Source organism: Centroberyx gerrardi, chromosome 10, assembly GCF_048128805.1.
Source record: "Centroberyx gerrardi isolate f3 chromosome 10, fCenGer3.hap1.cur.20231027, whole genome shotgun sequence".
Lineage (NCBI taxonomy): Eukaryota > Metazoa > Chordata > Actinopteri > Beryciformes > Berycidae > Centroberyx > Centroberyx gerrardi.
This window is the reverse complement of record NC_136006.1, coordinates 15,859,903-15,873,082: the sequence shown is the minus strand read 5'-3', so window position 1 is coordinate 15,873,082 and position 13,180 is coordinate 15,859,903. Positions and strand designations below refer to the sequence as shown.

The 13,180-nt window shown below is 40.5% G+C and overlaps 2 protein-coding genes across 2 annotated transcripts; one reads left to right on the top strand and one right to left on the bottom strand.

The window, feature by feature from the left end:
* The first annotated feature begins 820 nt into the window (after nt 1–820).
* On the top strand, nt 821–9,760 carry gpr155a (G protein-coupled receptor 155a). Its single transcript, XM_071917915.2, has 16 exons — nt 821–1,000; nt 1,275–1,767; nt 2,047–2,446; nt 2,855–3,023; nt 3,128–3,283; nt 4,010–4,093; nt 4,237–4,357; nt 4,484–4,568; nt 5,188–5,278; nt 5,412–5,619; nt 7,323–7,412; nt 7,645–7,775; nt 8,220–8,315; nt 8,398–8,462; nt 8,562–8,699; nt 8,994–9,760. Exons 2-16 carry the CDS (start codon nt 1,341–1,343, stop codon nt 9,187–9,189), a joined length of 2,457 nt encoding a protein of 818 aa, XP_071774016.1. The 5' UTR covers nt 821–1,000; nt 1,275–1,340; the 3' UTR covers nt 9,190–9,760.
* Nucleotides 9,761–10,161: 401 nt separating this feature from the next.
* On the bottom strand, nt 10,162–13,059 carry scrn3 (secernin 3). The gene is made up of 8 exons (XM_071917944.2): nt 12,954–13,059; nt 12,601–12,765; nt 12,287–12,468; nt 11,708–11,907; nt 11,256–11,468; nt 11,004–11,166; nt 10,726–10,906; nt 10,162–10,574 (listed from the first exon to the last, which is right to left on the bottom strand). The coding sequence occupies exons 2-8, from the start codon at nt 12,754–12,756 to the stop codon at nt 10,413–10,415; spliced, it is 1,257 nt and encodes a 418-aa protein (XP_071774045.1). The 5' UTR covers nt 12,757–12,765; nt 12,954–13,059; the 3' UTR covers nt 10,162–10,412.
* Nucleotides 13,060–13,180: the final 121 nt, after the last annotated feature.

The following is a 13,180-nucleotide window of genomic DNA, read 5'->3' as shown; positions in this document are numbered from 1 at the left end:
GGCCAGCTGGGGAAATTAACCAGATCCACAGTCGTGACACTGATATTGCTTATTACAGCAAAACTGTGAGTGGAAAAGCCTCCTCCGCGCTTGATATTAATTTAATAAAAGTGGTGATTTTCTTTATTATGTTTTGTGATATGATCTCATGTATCTATAATGAGATGTTCCGTGGGAGTGTAGCAGAAGTCAGCAGATCAGCTTGGCCTTGGGGAGTAGACTGCTACCAACATGCTATTTTGTTTGAAGGTTTGGATGACTCAGACCTTTCTTAGGCCACAAGCATTTTACAAAACGGGTGACATGTCAAGAAGCCTCATGGGTGTCATATAATAATAGTTACTGTAAGTAATTATTTAATTCAAGCCTACGAGCACTAGAGTAGGTTAAAACCAACCAACCAACATTTTGTCTGCAGTGTAGAATCTTCTGTTTTATCTCAGGCTTGGTTCAGTACTTTTGTTGGCATCTAGGAGCTATTTGGTGAGCTATTTCTCTTTTAGTTAAATCTGTGTTTAAAGTGAAACTGATTGGTTTCATGCTGAGTAGTTTAGCTGAAATTAGTTTAGGTGAAACTATTCCACTCCTGGATAGTTAAGTTAAACTAATTGTGTGTTGATGAGGCCTCCTCTACTCTTCTCTCCTCAACGCCACACCGTGCGCCTGCGCATTGGAAGAAAATCAAAGCTCCGCCCTCGCCCCGTTCTCAAAATCTGATTGGTCAGATCAGGGATTATGAAAATTGTTGGGTGAGCATGATTGGAGCAAGGAGGATTGGAGCCGTCTTGTGTAATGAACCGGACACAAAACAAATACAGTAAGCAAGCAAGTGGATATCTTTTTAACCGTGGACTCGCATCACGTGGAAATTTCTTAATGTAACAAGCTTCATGTTTCATTCTCGACGAAAAACTGGGTTATGTTTCACGAGTTTATAGATAGCCTAGCTAGTCCTAATGGAGTTTGACAGGAACATCAGAAGCCACAAGCACAACCAGAGGTGACTGGAATAACCTGTTATTATGTCATTGAAGTTACATGAAAATAATTTACCAAGCTCTAAAACCGCGTAACGTTAATTTCAATCGTGGTAGTGAACTGCATCTATTGCTCATTTGATTTACACGATAATTTAGGCTAACAGCAGCCGTTGTTTTGATTAGTTCTATAAGGGCGTCCAGTATGTTAACTAGCATGCTAAGTAGCTACCTTTGCACCCGCCTTTTTAAACGTTACAAAAACTGACTCACCCTGTGACTCTTGATATCTGGCAGTGACTAGCAGACGACCATGACATTATCAAACCAGGCATGAAGGCAGAGACTTGAAGACTCGGCGCAATGGAGGCAGCTGACAGAAGCAGCAGCTTGCCATATGGGGAAGAAGACCCGGACTCCCCCGCTGGTTCCTCGACCATGTCCATCGACAAGCTCTTCCCAGCTCTCTTGGAGAGTTTTGGGATAATACTGTGTGGATACATCGCAGGGAGGGCAAACATCATCACGTCCACCCAAGCCAAAGGATTAGGGAATTTTGTGTCTAAATTTGCCCTTCCAGCGCTGCTGTTCAAGAACATGGTGCTGCTGGACTTTGGTAATGTCATCTGGCCGTTTCTGTGGAGCATCCTCATCGCCAAAGTGTCTGTGTTTCTCATTGTCTGCGTCCTTACATTAATAGTTGCCAGTCCTGACAGTCGCTTTAGTAAAGCCGGGCTCTTCTCAATATTTGCCACTCAAAGCAATGATTTTGCTTTGGGATATCCTATTGGTGAGTAAAATGTCTGCCACCCAAAAGTATGTCATTCACTACTACAACTGTAATCAAGCTGTGTTTCAGTGTGATTGTCTGTTATCAGTTTGTTTTCCATCATAAACCTCACCCTTAGTAAGCAAAACTGAATATCAATATTGACAAACCAGATTTTCTAGTGTTAGATTTTTATTGCTTCAGCATGTTTTGGCAGCTGATGCAAGTCAGGTATGTCAAGTTGGCTTTGTAGTGTTCTGCTGTCATTCCTGCATCTATTTCTCTCGGTCTTTCCCACAGCTGAGGCCCTGTACAGGAACACATATCCAGAGTATCTCCAATACATCTACCTGGTAGCACCTGTGTCCCTGATGCTTCTGAATCCCATTGGCTTTGCCTTCTGTGAGATCCAGAAGTGGAAAAATCAGGGAGACCAGCAGCAGAGTAAGCTAATGATCGTGGGACTCGTAGTTTTACAGGTCCTGAAGAACCCTATAGTGTTTATGGTCGTCATCGGCATCGTCGCCCACTTCCTCCTGGACCAGAGGATACCAGCCTTCATGGCTGAATTTGTGGACGGCCTGGCCAACTCTTTTGGGGGAGCAGCTCTGTTCTACTTGGGTCTGTCCATGGTGGGCCAGCTGGGGAAATTAACCAGATCCACAGTCGTGACACTGATATTGCTTATTACAGCAAAACTGTGAGTGGAAAAGCCTCTGCTGCACTTGATATTCATTTTATAAAAGCAGTGATTTTCTTTATCATGTTATGTCATGTCAAGTGATCTAATGTATTGATAATGCGATGTTCCATGGGAGTGTAGCAGAAGTCAGCAGATCAGCTTGGCCTTGGGGAGTAGACTGGTACTAACATGTTGTTGGGTTTGGATGACTCAGACCTTTCTTAGACCACAAGCATTTTACAAACTGGGTGACATGTCAAGAAGCCTCATGGGTGTGTCAGATAATAATAGTTACTGTATGTAATTATTTAATTCAAGCCTACTAGCACTGTATTTCACAGAGTAGGTTAACTAACCATTCAAATAATGGCCACAACATCAATCTTGTCATTGGAATTTCACACATTTTCTGCCTTTCCACTTTAGGCTGCTGATGCCCCTGATTTGTAAGGACATGGTGGATCTGTTGGACAACAGCAACACCAGCTCTCTGAACCACTCAAGCCTCTCCAACTATGCCTTTCTATATGGAGTCTTCCCCACTGCACCAAGTGTGGCTATTTATGCTGCCCATTATAACGCAGAGCTAGAAGTTGTGAGTTACCTTCTATCTGACATTCAGATACAGTATGCAGATCACATACCTTTGTTTTTTGGGCAATATACTGTATGTAATTATTGTGCTTTACTTCCCAACAGGTTACCTCTGGGATGGTAATAAGCACGTTTCTCTCAGCTCCGATCATGTATGTTTCTGCCTGGTTACTTACAATCCCTTGGATGGATCGTGACCTTTTGATGAATTCACTGCAAAATGTTAGCTTTAACGTCAGCATCGTGAGCTTAGTTGCCCTGGTGAGTGATAACCATCCACTTCAGTGTGAAATACGGACTATCATTAGCTTCTCTTTCATAACTGGCTTTGTCTGAGCTATTCCTTTTGTTTAATTTGTTTAATACTAGTATGCTGAATGTACAGGGCACAATTTACTAATGATATTGCACAACTCCTGTTCATCTAATATTATTAATGTTGTAGTATTTGGGACAAGTACAGGGGAATTTAACTGTGTAGAGACCACACTGAGACATTTTAAATCAACTGAATTGCATTTGGAAGCAACAATATAGAGATATGGCTAAGTGTCAGAAGCCAAAAAACCAGTAGCAGTGTGACATATTTATAGATGCTATGCTACATCAGATGCGTTCTGATCTTATCAGGAGGATGTGGGTGAACAGATGCCTCAGACTTACTTCTTCTTTCATTCTCACTTTCATCCCATCTTTTAAGGAACCAGATACACATTTAGGGAGAAAAAAAAAAGATCTATGCGGTGATGAAACACATGTTTTCATTTAAGTGTGTTTGTTCTGGGGTTTTTTCCTTCATTGTTCTTAAACATATTGTATGTCATTCTCCTAAATAATTTGATCGCTCTTTGCTTTGAAGGGGTATTACCAACCAACAAAGCATTTTATTTAATATTAGTTGCACATAACAACTGTGCTAAGCTCTGATTCATCGCTCTTTGTGATCATTTGTAATGGAGAAGAGAAACCTCTGTGTTTGTGTGGCAGGTATGGACAATAGCGGTCATGTTTTTAAGTAAGAAATTCAAGAGACTACCTCACATGTTTACCATCAACCTTTTCTTGGCACAGGTGAGCACACTTACACCACAGACTCTTCAAATTCATTACATCATGCATTAATCAATTAAACTGTGAAGTACTAGAACTAATCTAACTGCTATGTCCATTTTCACATTGGCCACCGCCTTTTACTGTCATTTTAATGCCTCCAGTCCCTAACTTGTATTGGAATGATCGTGTGGAACTTCGTGGTGCGAACTGACAGCTTCATCGGGCAGGTTCTGACATTCACACTAGTATATACCTCACTCTACAGCACTTATGTGTGGCCAGGTATGCTTTCTTATGCACATAACCCTCTACACACCAACCTCACATGGAATATATTACATTATCCTTAGCTCTAAGAGGTGAAGTAGAGCAATTGCTAACTTTATAATACATATTTTGTTGTTTTAGGTTTAATCGCACTCTCTCTTGTGCTGATGAGAAGGAATGAGGACCTGAAAGTTTCACGAGGCATCTTAGTGATTGCAGGCTGGGGGTGAGTCAGAAATGAGACTAAGCTGGTTTGCCTGGTCCATGAATGGAGTGTGCCTTGAAGAGAGGATCCACCCTAAAGCAGCATTTCTGTTATTACAGATATTTTGGACAGGTTAGTCTAGATTTCTGAATCTGAACAAGTGTCTCCCAGCGTCAAATCACGAGATCAAAGTATGTCATGGAGCCGCTTCATTATCTGTGAATGAGTGATCAGTTCACTTGTATACTGCGACAATACAGAAGGTGATTTTACACAGATATAGAAACATTTTCTTCATAAGCGCTAGCACTGCAATGAAGTAAACCTTACTTGGATATAAAGCAGTCAAACATTTTAAAAGTCCACACATTTAATTTCCAATTCGTCATCATTGAGCAGCTTCAGATTTTACGTCTTAATGACATTAGAGCCATGGTTCTCTGGTTTATGGCTTTGGAGTTATTCATCTTTGCAAATATTGATTGAGCTGCTGAAGATAATATGAAGAGCATTCATTCTGAGTTTTGTTTTGACTGTTAATTCTAAATATTTCCATATTACATTTATTTTCAGATGCTTTTTCAATGGATAGGTCAGCACTTCTGTTGTAAATGGTCTTACTTATTCTCTTTATCAACAGGGTTCCAGCCTTAGTAACTGCAGTATTGCTCATTTCTGGGGAAAAAATGCCTGACATGATTGACTCAGCTTTCTTTTACGGCAGGCTGCAGGTAACGACATAAGCAGAACTCATTTTTCTGTCCTCTGCTGATATTAATCTGGTGTGTTTTTAGTAGCCGTTAAGGAACTGTTATTGAACAAACTAAATTACCTAAAAATCTATATATGTGTGTTCTTTGTCAGATCATCTGCACCACAGTTGTACTTGCCCTCAGCATACTGCTGGGAGGAGGCTCTCTCGTGTGTCTCAGTAGAGGGAGCTGGGACCAAAATTACCAAGTCCTGGAGAGAGACTCCTCATTTGGCACTGCAGAGGATCTGAGGCCTGAAGGTGAACCAGAAAGCCAGACTCTGTTTGAGCCAGCCACCACATCCAGAAGCATCAACAGAGGTACTTGCTGTTCTCTTATTGAGAACTACTCTAAATTAATCACTCAACATTTGTTTGAAGCTGTCATTTTCATTTTCAGTTTATGCTTTTATTATAGCGCAAACACTCCCTGCAATGTTATGGGCCACTTCATCAGAGGCTAGGATAGACAGATCTTAAATGGCTTGCTTCAAACAAGTCCAAAGTTAGAGATGAAAGGGGAAGTGCATTCAATAAACCAATATCTAGACACCACAAATTATCAACAAGATGTCTACAATAAACTACTACATAGACAAAATGACAGCCATATGTATACTGTATATAAAATTCAAGTTTCAATTACAAGAGTAGAAGTAGGCCTGTACAGTTACAAATACAAAGTACACTGGAGATTCAAAAGTATGAACACCTTGTGATACGTCATTATCTGGAGGAAACATGATAAGTTTAGTTCCTTGTTTACACAAGATAACAAACATGTTGTTCCTGTGGGCTACTAAGTAACAAATAGGTCACCTTGTTTTGACTTGTAATTGTAGCGCCCCTATTATCTGAACAGCAACACACGGACGTAAAAATCATATTTTTCATCATATTTGATTATAGCCTGAGATAGCAGTTCAGAGAATTCCGACATGAAGTTCTTATTTGGTTTGGGAGGGGGATGAATCAGCATACATAAAATGGGTTGCATCCTGTTAAAAGACAAAAAGCGAGATATACGAGAAACCAGGCGGGTTGGTCTCATTTAGTGGGAGAAGTTCACAGTCATCATACGATGACTGTGAACCACGATCAAGTCACTGATAATGTGAGATTCATTACTCAAAGACGTAACCAATATCCAGGGCAGTAGGGTGCCACTCTGGCGGTGCGCAGACTGGTGGCGGTTGGAACTGCAATTTATGTGCAATATGTGCATTATCATATATGTGCATTTGCTCTCTGTCACACTTTTTTTTTGGATAGTCCAATGTAGGGCTGAACAATTAATTGAAATTTTATCGAAATCGCAATATGGCCTACTGCAATTTTCAAATCGCAGGAGGCGCAATATTTGTTAAAGGCGAAATGTGTGTCAAAATACCATTTTAAATTCAATATTGTCGTGCTGCAGAGATGTCCTGGCCTACACATCATATTCTACAGACTTAAGAAAACATCTTTGTTTGGTACAGATCCCCGCAAAAAGCACACCATAACCATTTTAATATGTTTTTCAATGAAAATGAGAATAATGATGTAAAAATTATCATACCCTCTAATATCGCAAATCATATCACAATTGCCATATTAGTCAAAATAATCACAATTAGATATTTTTTCAAAATTGTTCAGCCCTAGTCCAATGTTGATCTTCTTCCTACTTCCTATGACTATAATGTGTCAATAAAAAGTCTACTGAGTTTTAAGTGATACTCATAATTGTGTGAAAAATAGTCTATAGATATTCAGTGTGTAGGCTACGGTTAATGTTCGGGTTGAGATTAATGTTAGACATAGGGTCAGGTTAAGGTCAGGGTTACATAGTCTGTGGAGATGCATCAAATAGGCAAGTGACACTTTGTTGAACATCTACTTTTTGTCACCTGATAGTTGAGTATCAACATTGGACAATCCACATAAAGTGCTACCTTGCTCTGGGTACCTTGCTTGATATTTGCTCAGAATGTAGTAATATATTGTGAGAGTATGACTTTGTGTCACTTTCACTTTATCAGAGTGCCTCATATGTGACTGTGTGCCACCCCAGCCCATGCCTGATATGATTATCAGCACAAATATGAGCAACGGACTAACCATGCCCACAGGTATTGTACTGATAAGCAACTGACTCACATTTTTGTTCAACACACAGTGACAGATATCTTTTGAATGATGCTGTAAACTGTTATATACCTTACATATTTTACAGTTGACCCTAATGAAAGAAATCATAACAGCACAGAATAACCATAACCATGACCTCCAAACTTGTCTCCTTGCTGTTGCAACCCACATAAGCTGCGGTGTATTTAATCTGTGTTGTGCTGCCCCCCGCAGCTCAGTGTGGGAATAGGTGTGAGTCACCAGACTGCATACTGGTGCAAGTGGAGCAGCTCCAGCAGGTTGCAGACAGACAACTGGCCCGTCATGTGCTCTTATGTCTGCTTCTGACTGTCAGCTTGATTGCTGTGAGTAAACCACCAGCATTCATTTCTTCATGTTAAATTAGCCAAAGTCCCTTTATCAATATGTGCAATGTATCGAAACAAATACTGGGGGTAGAGTGTTACTAAGAAACACATCAAAATATTCTGATTACTTTTTGTGTAACTTAAGTCATCATCGGTTTTTCTATTCAAATAATAGAGGAACAGACCAAATAGTAAATGCAAATAATTCTTGATCTTTGGTTTCCTTGAAAGTTACAGTAAATACTAGAATGTTTAGACAATAACCAGAAAGAATTTGAAAGGCAATTCAATATACTTTTCTGTGACTGACACTAAATTAAATGTCCTGATGCCATAAACTCCACTCACCTGGTTCTACAAGTTGGCACTATCAGCAGTATTTGCTAATACTACCCAGGTCAAATATGAAATCCCTGTTTGTTTCTGTTACCATTTCACTAGAATTTGTCCAGCTGCCTGTGGTTGCTCTTTAACCGAGTTCCCGGAAGACTTTACTTAGAGCTGCAGTTCTTCTGTGCTGTGGCCAACTATGGACAGGTAGGTGTTCTCAAAAGTAACAAGACTTGTAGTTATTTTCACTCAGTATTGCTGTGATGACAGTTGCGTTTTCTGTCTCCAGGGATTCCTTTCTTTTGGTCTATTTGGACTGGACAAGCATTTGATTATACTGCCGTTTAAAAAGAGGTAAAGAACATTTTTGTCATGAAACATTGCCACACTCTAAAGCATATTCAAAGCTTTGAGATATATTGTTTTTAAATATATTTTGTGAACGTTGTTTAGGATATACAGCCTGTGGTATGGAAAGGAGCAGGAAGAGCAGCCACAGACCGATTTACCTGAGGATATCAGGATGACTTGCACCCAGTTCACCAAATACCACAAAGACCAGTGTTTTCAGGACATTGTCCAAAAGAGAAGGTGAGAGCTCAGGCTGACTAGTAAACACCAGCCTCTGTATGGTCAGAGGTTGATGAGAAAATGTCTTTCCTGAATTTGTGGCTATGTGCTAGGAAACAGGCCCTGTTACTCTTATCCACATAAAATTCTTAGAAATACTATCCAAATACTATTTCTCAGGTTTGGTGCATGTGTTCGGCTGAGTGTGTCTCTCTTGCCTCTGTTTGTACAATGTCTTCCTCCCTCCCACTTTTCGTGGCCAGCCATGGAGAGAAGTTAACAGGCCCTTGGGTGAATACTTCCTTTGCCTCGCAGGTGTGGGGAGAGGACCACGGTGGACTCGTTCCTGGGCTGTGAACTGGTGGAGTGGATCCAGCAGGTGGGCTTGGCTCAGGACCGCAGCGAGGCGGTGCTCTACGGGACGCGGCTAGAGCAGGGCGGCGTGCTCCAGCACATCAAGCAGGAATATGGTTTCGAGGACAGTCGCTTGTATTACCGCTTCACCGCATAAGGCCCAAGGGTCAAAGATCAAGGTATAACTTAATTTATCCCAAAGTGGGTAATTAGCTTTGCAATACATAAGGCATACTACATAAAGAGAAATGCCTACAGATGTCAGATACATCATCTGAGGTCAGGAAGCAGGAAGCGACCAGCTATAAACAAGACTGACCTTTAAGGCACTTTAGCAGCATGAGGTCGTCATTCTCTCTGGATAACAACCTAGCAGGCAGCACTAATCCTAAGGGGTGACTCAGAGTTTGCTGCTTTTTAAAGGTGTTTTGCATATATTGTTATGCAGTAAAAACATGCACTAAGCACATGTTTTCTTTTATGCTGTGTCATTGTTTTTGTTATTGCTTTTCCTAATGACAAAACAAGCAAATTGCCAGTGTGAAAATTTAAATAAATCATCATTGATAAATGATGATGATATTGTGGTAGCATGGCCTCAAAAACCTCTCGAATGCCTGAAAAATGAGTCAGTCAGAACTCAGGGAATGTAAATGTGTCCGTTGGCCTGAATGTGATCTCAATTATTTTATATTGCCTTTCATTCAAAAATAAAGCATTTCATAACAGTATCTTCCTCAACGGAAGTTTTCTGGACTGAATTTGGAAGGTTTTAGCTAATCTGCTGTAATTAATTTTGCCTCTCAGGTTACTTGGGAATATAACTAGGGAACTAAGAATCATCAAGATTTTTTGTGGCTTTTTGCATTTGTGTTAAAGTACACACACCTTGTTCAATAATGATTGTCTTTCATTGAAATTACTATAACAGAATATCTAATGCACATTTTATGTCAAGGGCTGCATATTTATGATCTTGTTTGTTTTTTAAAATAAATTTTATCACTGAACACTTGTATCATGTAATCATGTGTGTCAGATTTTTGGTGATGTTCTTTCCCATTTATATTGACCAGGATTCTATTCATAAATGAGTAGTCAAACAGTAATTTCAATATTCACTCTATATTATACAACATAGTACCCATTACTACAATTTTACCATCCGAGTAGCTGAGGCTTCTCATTCTTTTTCATACAATTATGATAAACGTTCAGCTGTATTTTGATATCTTGATTTATACAAGCATGTCCCCGTACTTAACTAAAAGGTAAACTACAATCCAGTCAAAATATTTTCACTTTGGGAGACATAAAGGGGCTTATACTGCTACTGTCACACTGACTATTTTGTGCCACAGACAGGTTATAGGCCCCTTCTCAGCTTTTTCCATACACACTCATCTCCTCCTGGACCGAGTCTGAGAACAGATTCTCCAACAACACAGAGTCCTGAACACCATCTGAAAGGAGATTCTCCATCTCAGCCATCTTCTCTTTTTCTAGCAGCCTCATATTTTGCTTAATCTTCTTTCCTCTCTCCTAAAGAAAAAAAAAAAAAGCAATTTTGTAAAAATCTAATTGACAGAGAAAATCCTCAGCAGACAGTGACCACACTAAGCCAAATGATTTGCATCTAATGAGTCTGCTCCTCATCTTCAGGTAATTTGCAGGTATGTGTTAGTTTTTAAACCTTGGTGGTTTCAATGATGGCAGCCACCACTTCATGTTTGACAAACAGTGGGTGTTTACGATCGGGCTTGCTCTGGAAGCGGGGTTTCTTCTTCACAGGGTCGTCAAGACCATAGCTGGGAGAGCAGGTCTGCTTCAGCTGTTTAATGTCATTCACAAAGACGAAAGGTTTGAAAACAGACCTGTCGCACAAAAGAATCATTCAGTAAATCTGTTTAAAGGCAGTCAAATTGAATTGAGAGGATGTATTGCAGGATAATGCAAGATCAAGCGCTGCACCTGTCAGGGTCAGGAGTTGCAGTGAAGTAGTGAACGCCTGGCAGAGCAGGATCCGTGGGTATCACAGACACCATACTGCCTGTTGTCATGAACATTCCCTCCATGTTGATGCCGCTGTCCTTATCCCTCAGGATGTCCATCATTGTCTCAGCAGTGATCGCACCTTCAGTAAATGAAACAGACACATGCATAAGTAGTTGCTGGTTGAAGCCATGTAACCATTTTCGATCGCAGTTTTCTATGTTGACTGACCGTTGCTTTTTTCCAACAAGTTCTTTCCCTCACAGTACCGGCTGCCAGATGCCTCTATTCTGGCTGTGGTCAGGAAGGAGTAGACTTCAGCGAAGTTGAACTGGGCCTTTCCATCCCACCAGCCTTGGCTCTGTGCATATTCCCTCATCCCTGGATGTTCCTTGTCTATCTTGGTTGTTATGCCATACTGATTTGAGATGTTGCGATATCCATCTAGAGCAAGGTTAAAACATGATCAGCTATAAAAATAAAACATACTTCTACAATACATGCTATGCTGTTACAGAAATGAAACCTAAGCAGGGTTGTCTGTTGGTTAGAGAATGTCATATTTAGCCTTAACTGATTTGGCTGGAAAGGGTAAGCAATGACATGCTTTATGACCTTAGTCCCTCATGCTCTATATAATATGGAAAACCAGCGTCCATCCTTAATATTGCATTTCCGATTACCTTCCACTCTCTCTGCTGCCCAGTACTTCCCTGACGTTTCCAGCAGCCATGCCTCCTTTCTGTCTGAGATAAGGAAGCTGTTGTGGTAAGTGAAGCCACACTCATCCTCCATGCAAGATCCTCCCTGGCCATATTTCTCCAGCAGCTCAGTAATAACATCCACTGCTTTCTCAGCCGTATCGGCTCTCTCAAGTGCAAGTCTGTAAATTGTAGAGGCACAGATTCATGTTTTGCCTTGTCCATGAGCATTCCTCACTTTGAATTGTTGAATTACACCACAACCAGGCTGTTGTGTAATTCAACAGCCTGGTTGTAGAAGTAATTTACAACTTTATGTTTTATTTTACTTAACTTTTGTTTAACCAGAAAAGTAAATTCAGAAGATGTTTTATTTAAAAATGACATTTGATTGCCCTTTCTACCTGAAGATGAGAATATAACGTTACTATTGCAATTACAGTTTTATTAAACAATATTAATAGCAACTTAATATCATTTCAAACAACAATGTGATGTATTTTAGCAAAAGTAACAGGCTTGGTATGACAAATTATTTCTGTATCTTTTGTGGGGAGTTACCTGACCAGATCCATGCCAAGCAGAGCCTCCTCCTCATCAGCACTCTCTCTGCCCCATACTGCTTCATTTCCAATACACACTTGGTGCTCATTGGCGCCCATTTCTGCCCCCCACAGCCAAGCTGGTCTGCTCAATACAACGGCGTAAGTGTGGGCAGCCTGCTCAATCTCTATGTATGTACACTTTTCACAAGAGCAAGAAAGACAGAGGGGCAACACTGTTAATGGATATGGAATAGCATGATCAGCAAAGAACAATCACAATCTGGGGAAATTAAGGTAGGAAGGTAATAACAGGCAGTCTAGTTCACCTACCTCGACCTTCTCCCCTGCCTCACAGTCTCTGGCAGGGAAATACACCACCTCCTGGACTTCATCACAAGGCCTATCAGAGTTTTTCCCAAATATGATGCGTTGCCCCTCAGTGGAGGGGGGCAGAGCCACGAAGGTGTCACAGGAAGATGGGTACATTGTGAACAGCTGTATGGACAAATCAAATAGCATTGTTTCATGTCTGATCACATATACAGAGTGTGATTATCTCTCCATAAACAGCAACAGAATTACATTTTAAATATAACTCGCTGATTTTAGTTAAGATTTCACACCATTTCACCACCAGACATCCACTGCAAATAATGCTTATCAATAGAGCAAGTTATACTTACCGATGCTTTCCAGTCTTACCGGGCACTCTTAACTTTCTGTTCTCATTTCTACATGATTTCTTGGAAAGGTCACAGTTCGCACGGTCTGCCTGACTGGCCCGGAAACAGTACTGTCACGACGGAGCTGAAGATAGTTTCGTATTCGTTAGTTAAGGAAAAAGTTGAGGGTACATTAAAGGGAATTTCAAAGCACGACTATCACGCCAATTCGCACAATTTTCATTGTT

Coding starts and splice junctions, on each gene's coding strand:
- gpr155a (XM_071917915.2), top strand. CDS start 1,341: ATGGAGGCAGCTGACAGAAGCAGCAGCTTGCCATATGGGGAAGAAGAC. Junction 4,094..4,236: donor TCAACCTTTTCTTGGCACAG/GTGAGCACACTT, acceptor TAATGCCTCCAG/TCCCTAACTTGTATTGGAAT. Junction 8,463..8,561: donor ATACTGCCGTTTAAAAAGAG/GTAAAGAACATT, acceptor AACGTTGTTTAG/GATATACAGCCTGTGGTATG.
- scrn3 (XM_071917944.2), bottom strand. CDS start 12,756: ATGTACCCATCTTCCTGTGACACCTTCGTGGCTCTGCCCCCCTCCACT. Junction 11,908..12,286: donor CTTGGCATGGATCTGGTCAG/GTAACTCCCCAC, acceptor TACAATTTACAG/ACTTGCACTTGAGAGAGCCG. Junction 10,907..11,003: donor GCAACTCCTGACCCTGACAG/GTGCAGCGCTTG, acceptor TTTGTGCGACAG/GTCTGTTTTCAAACCTTTCG.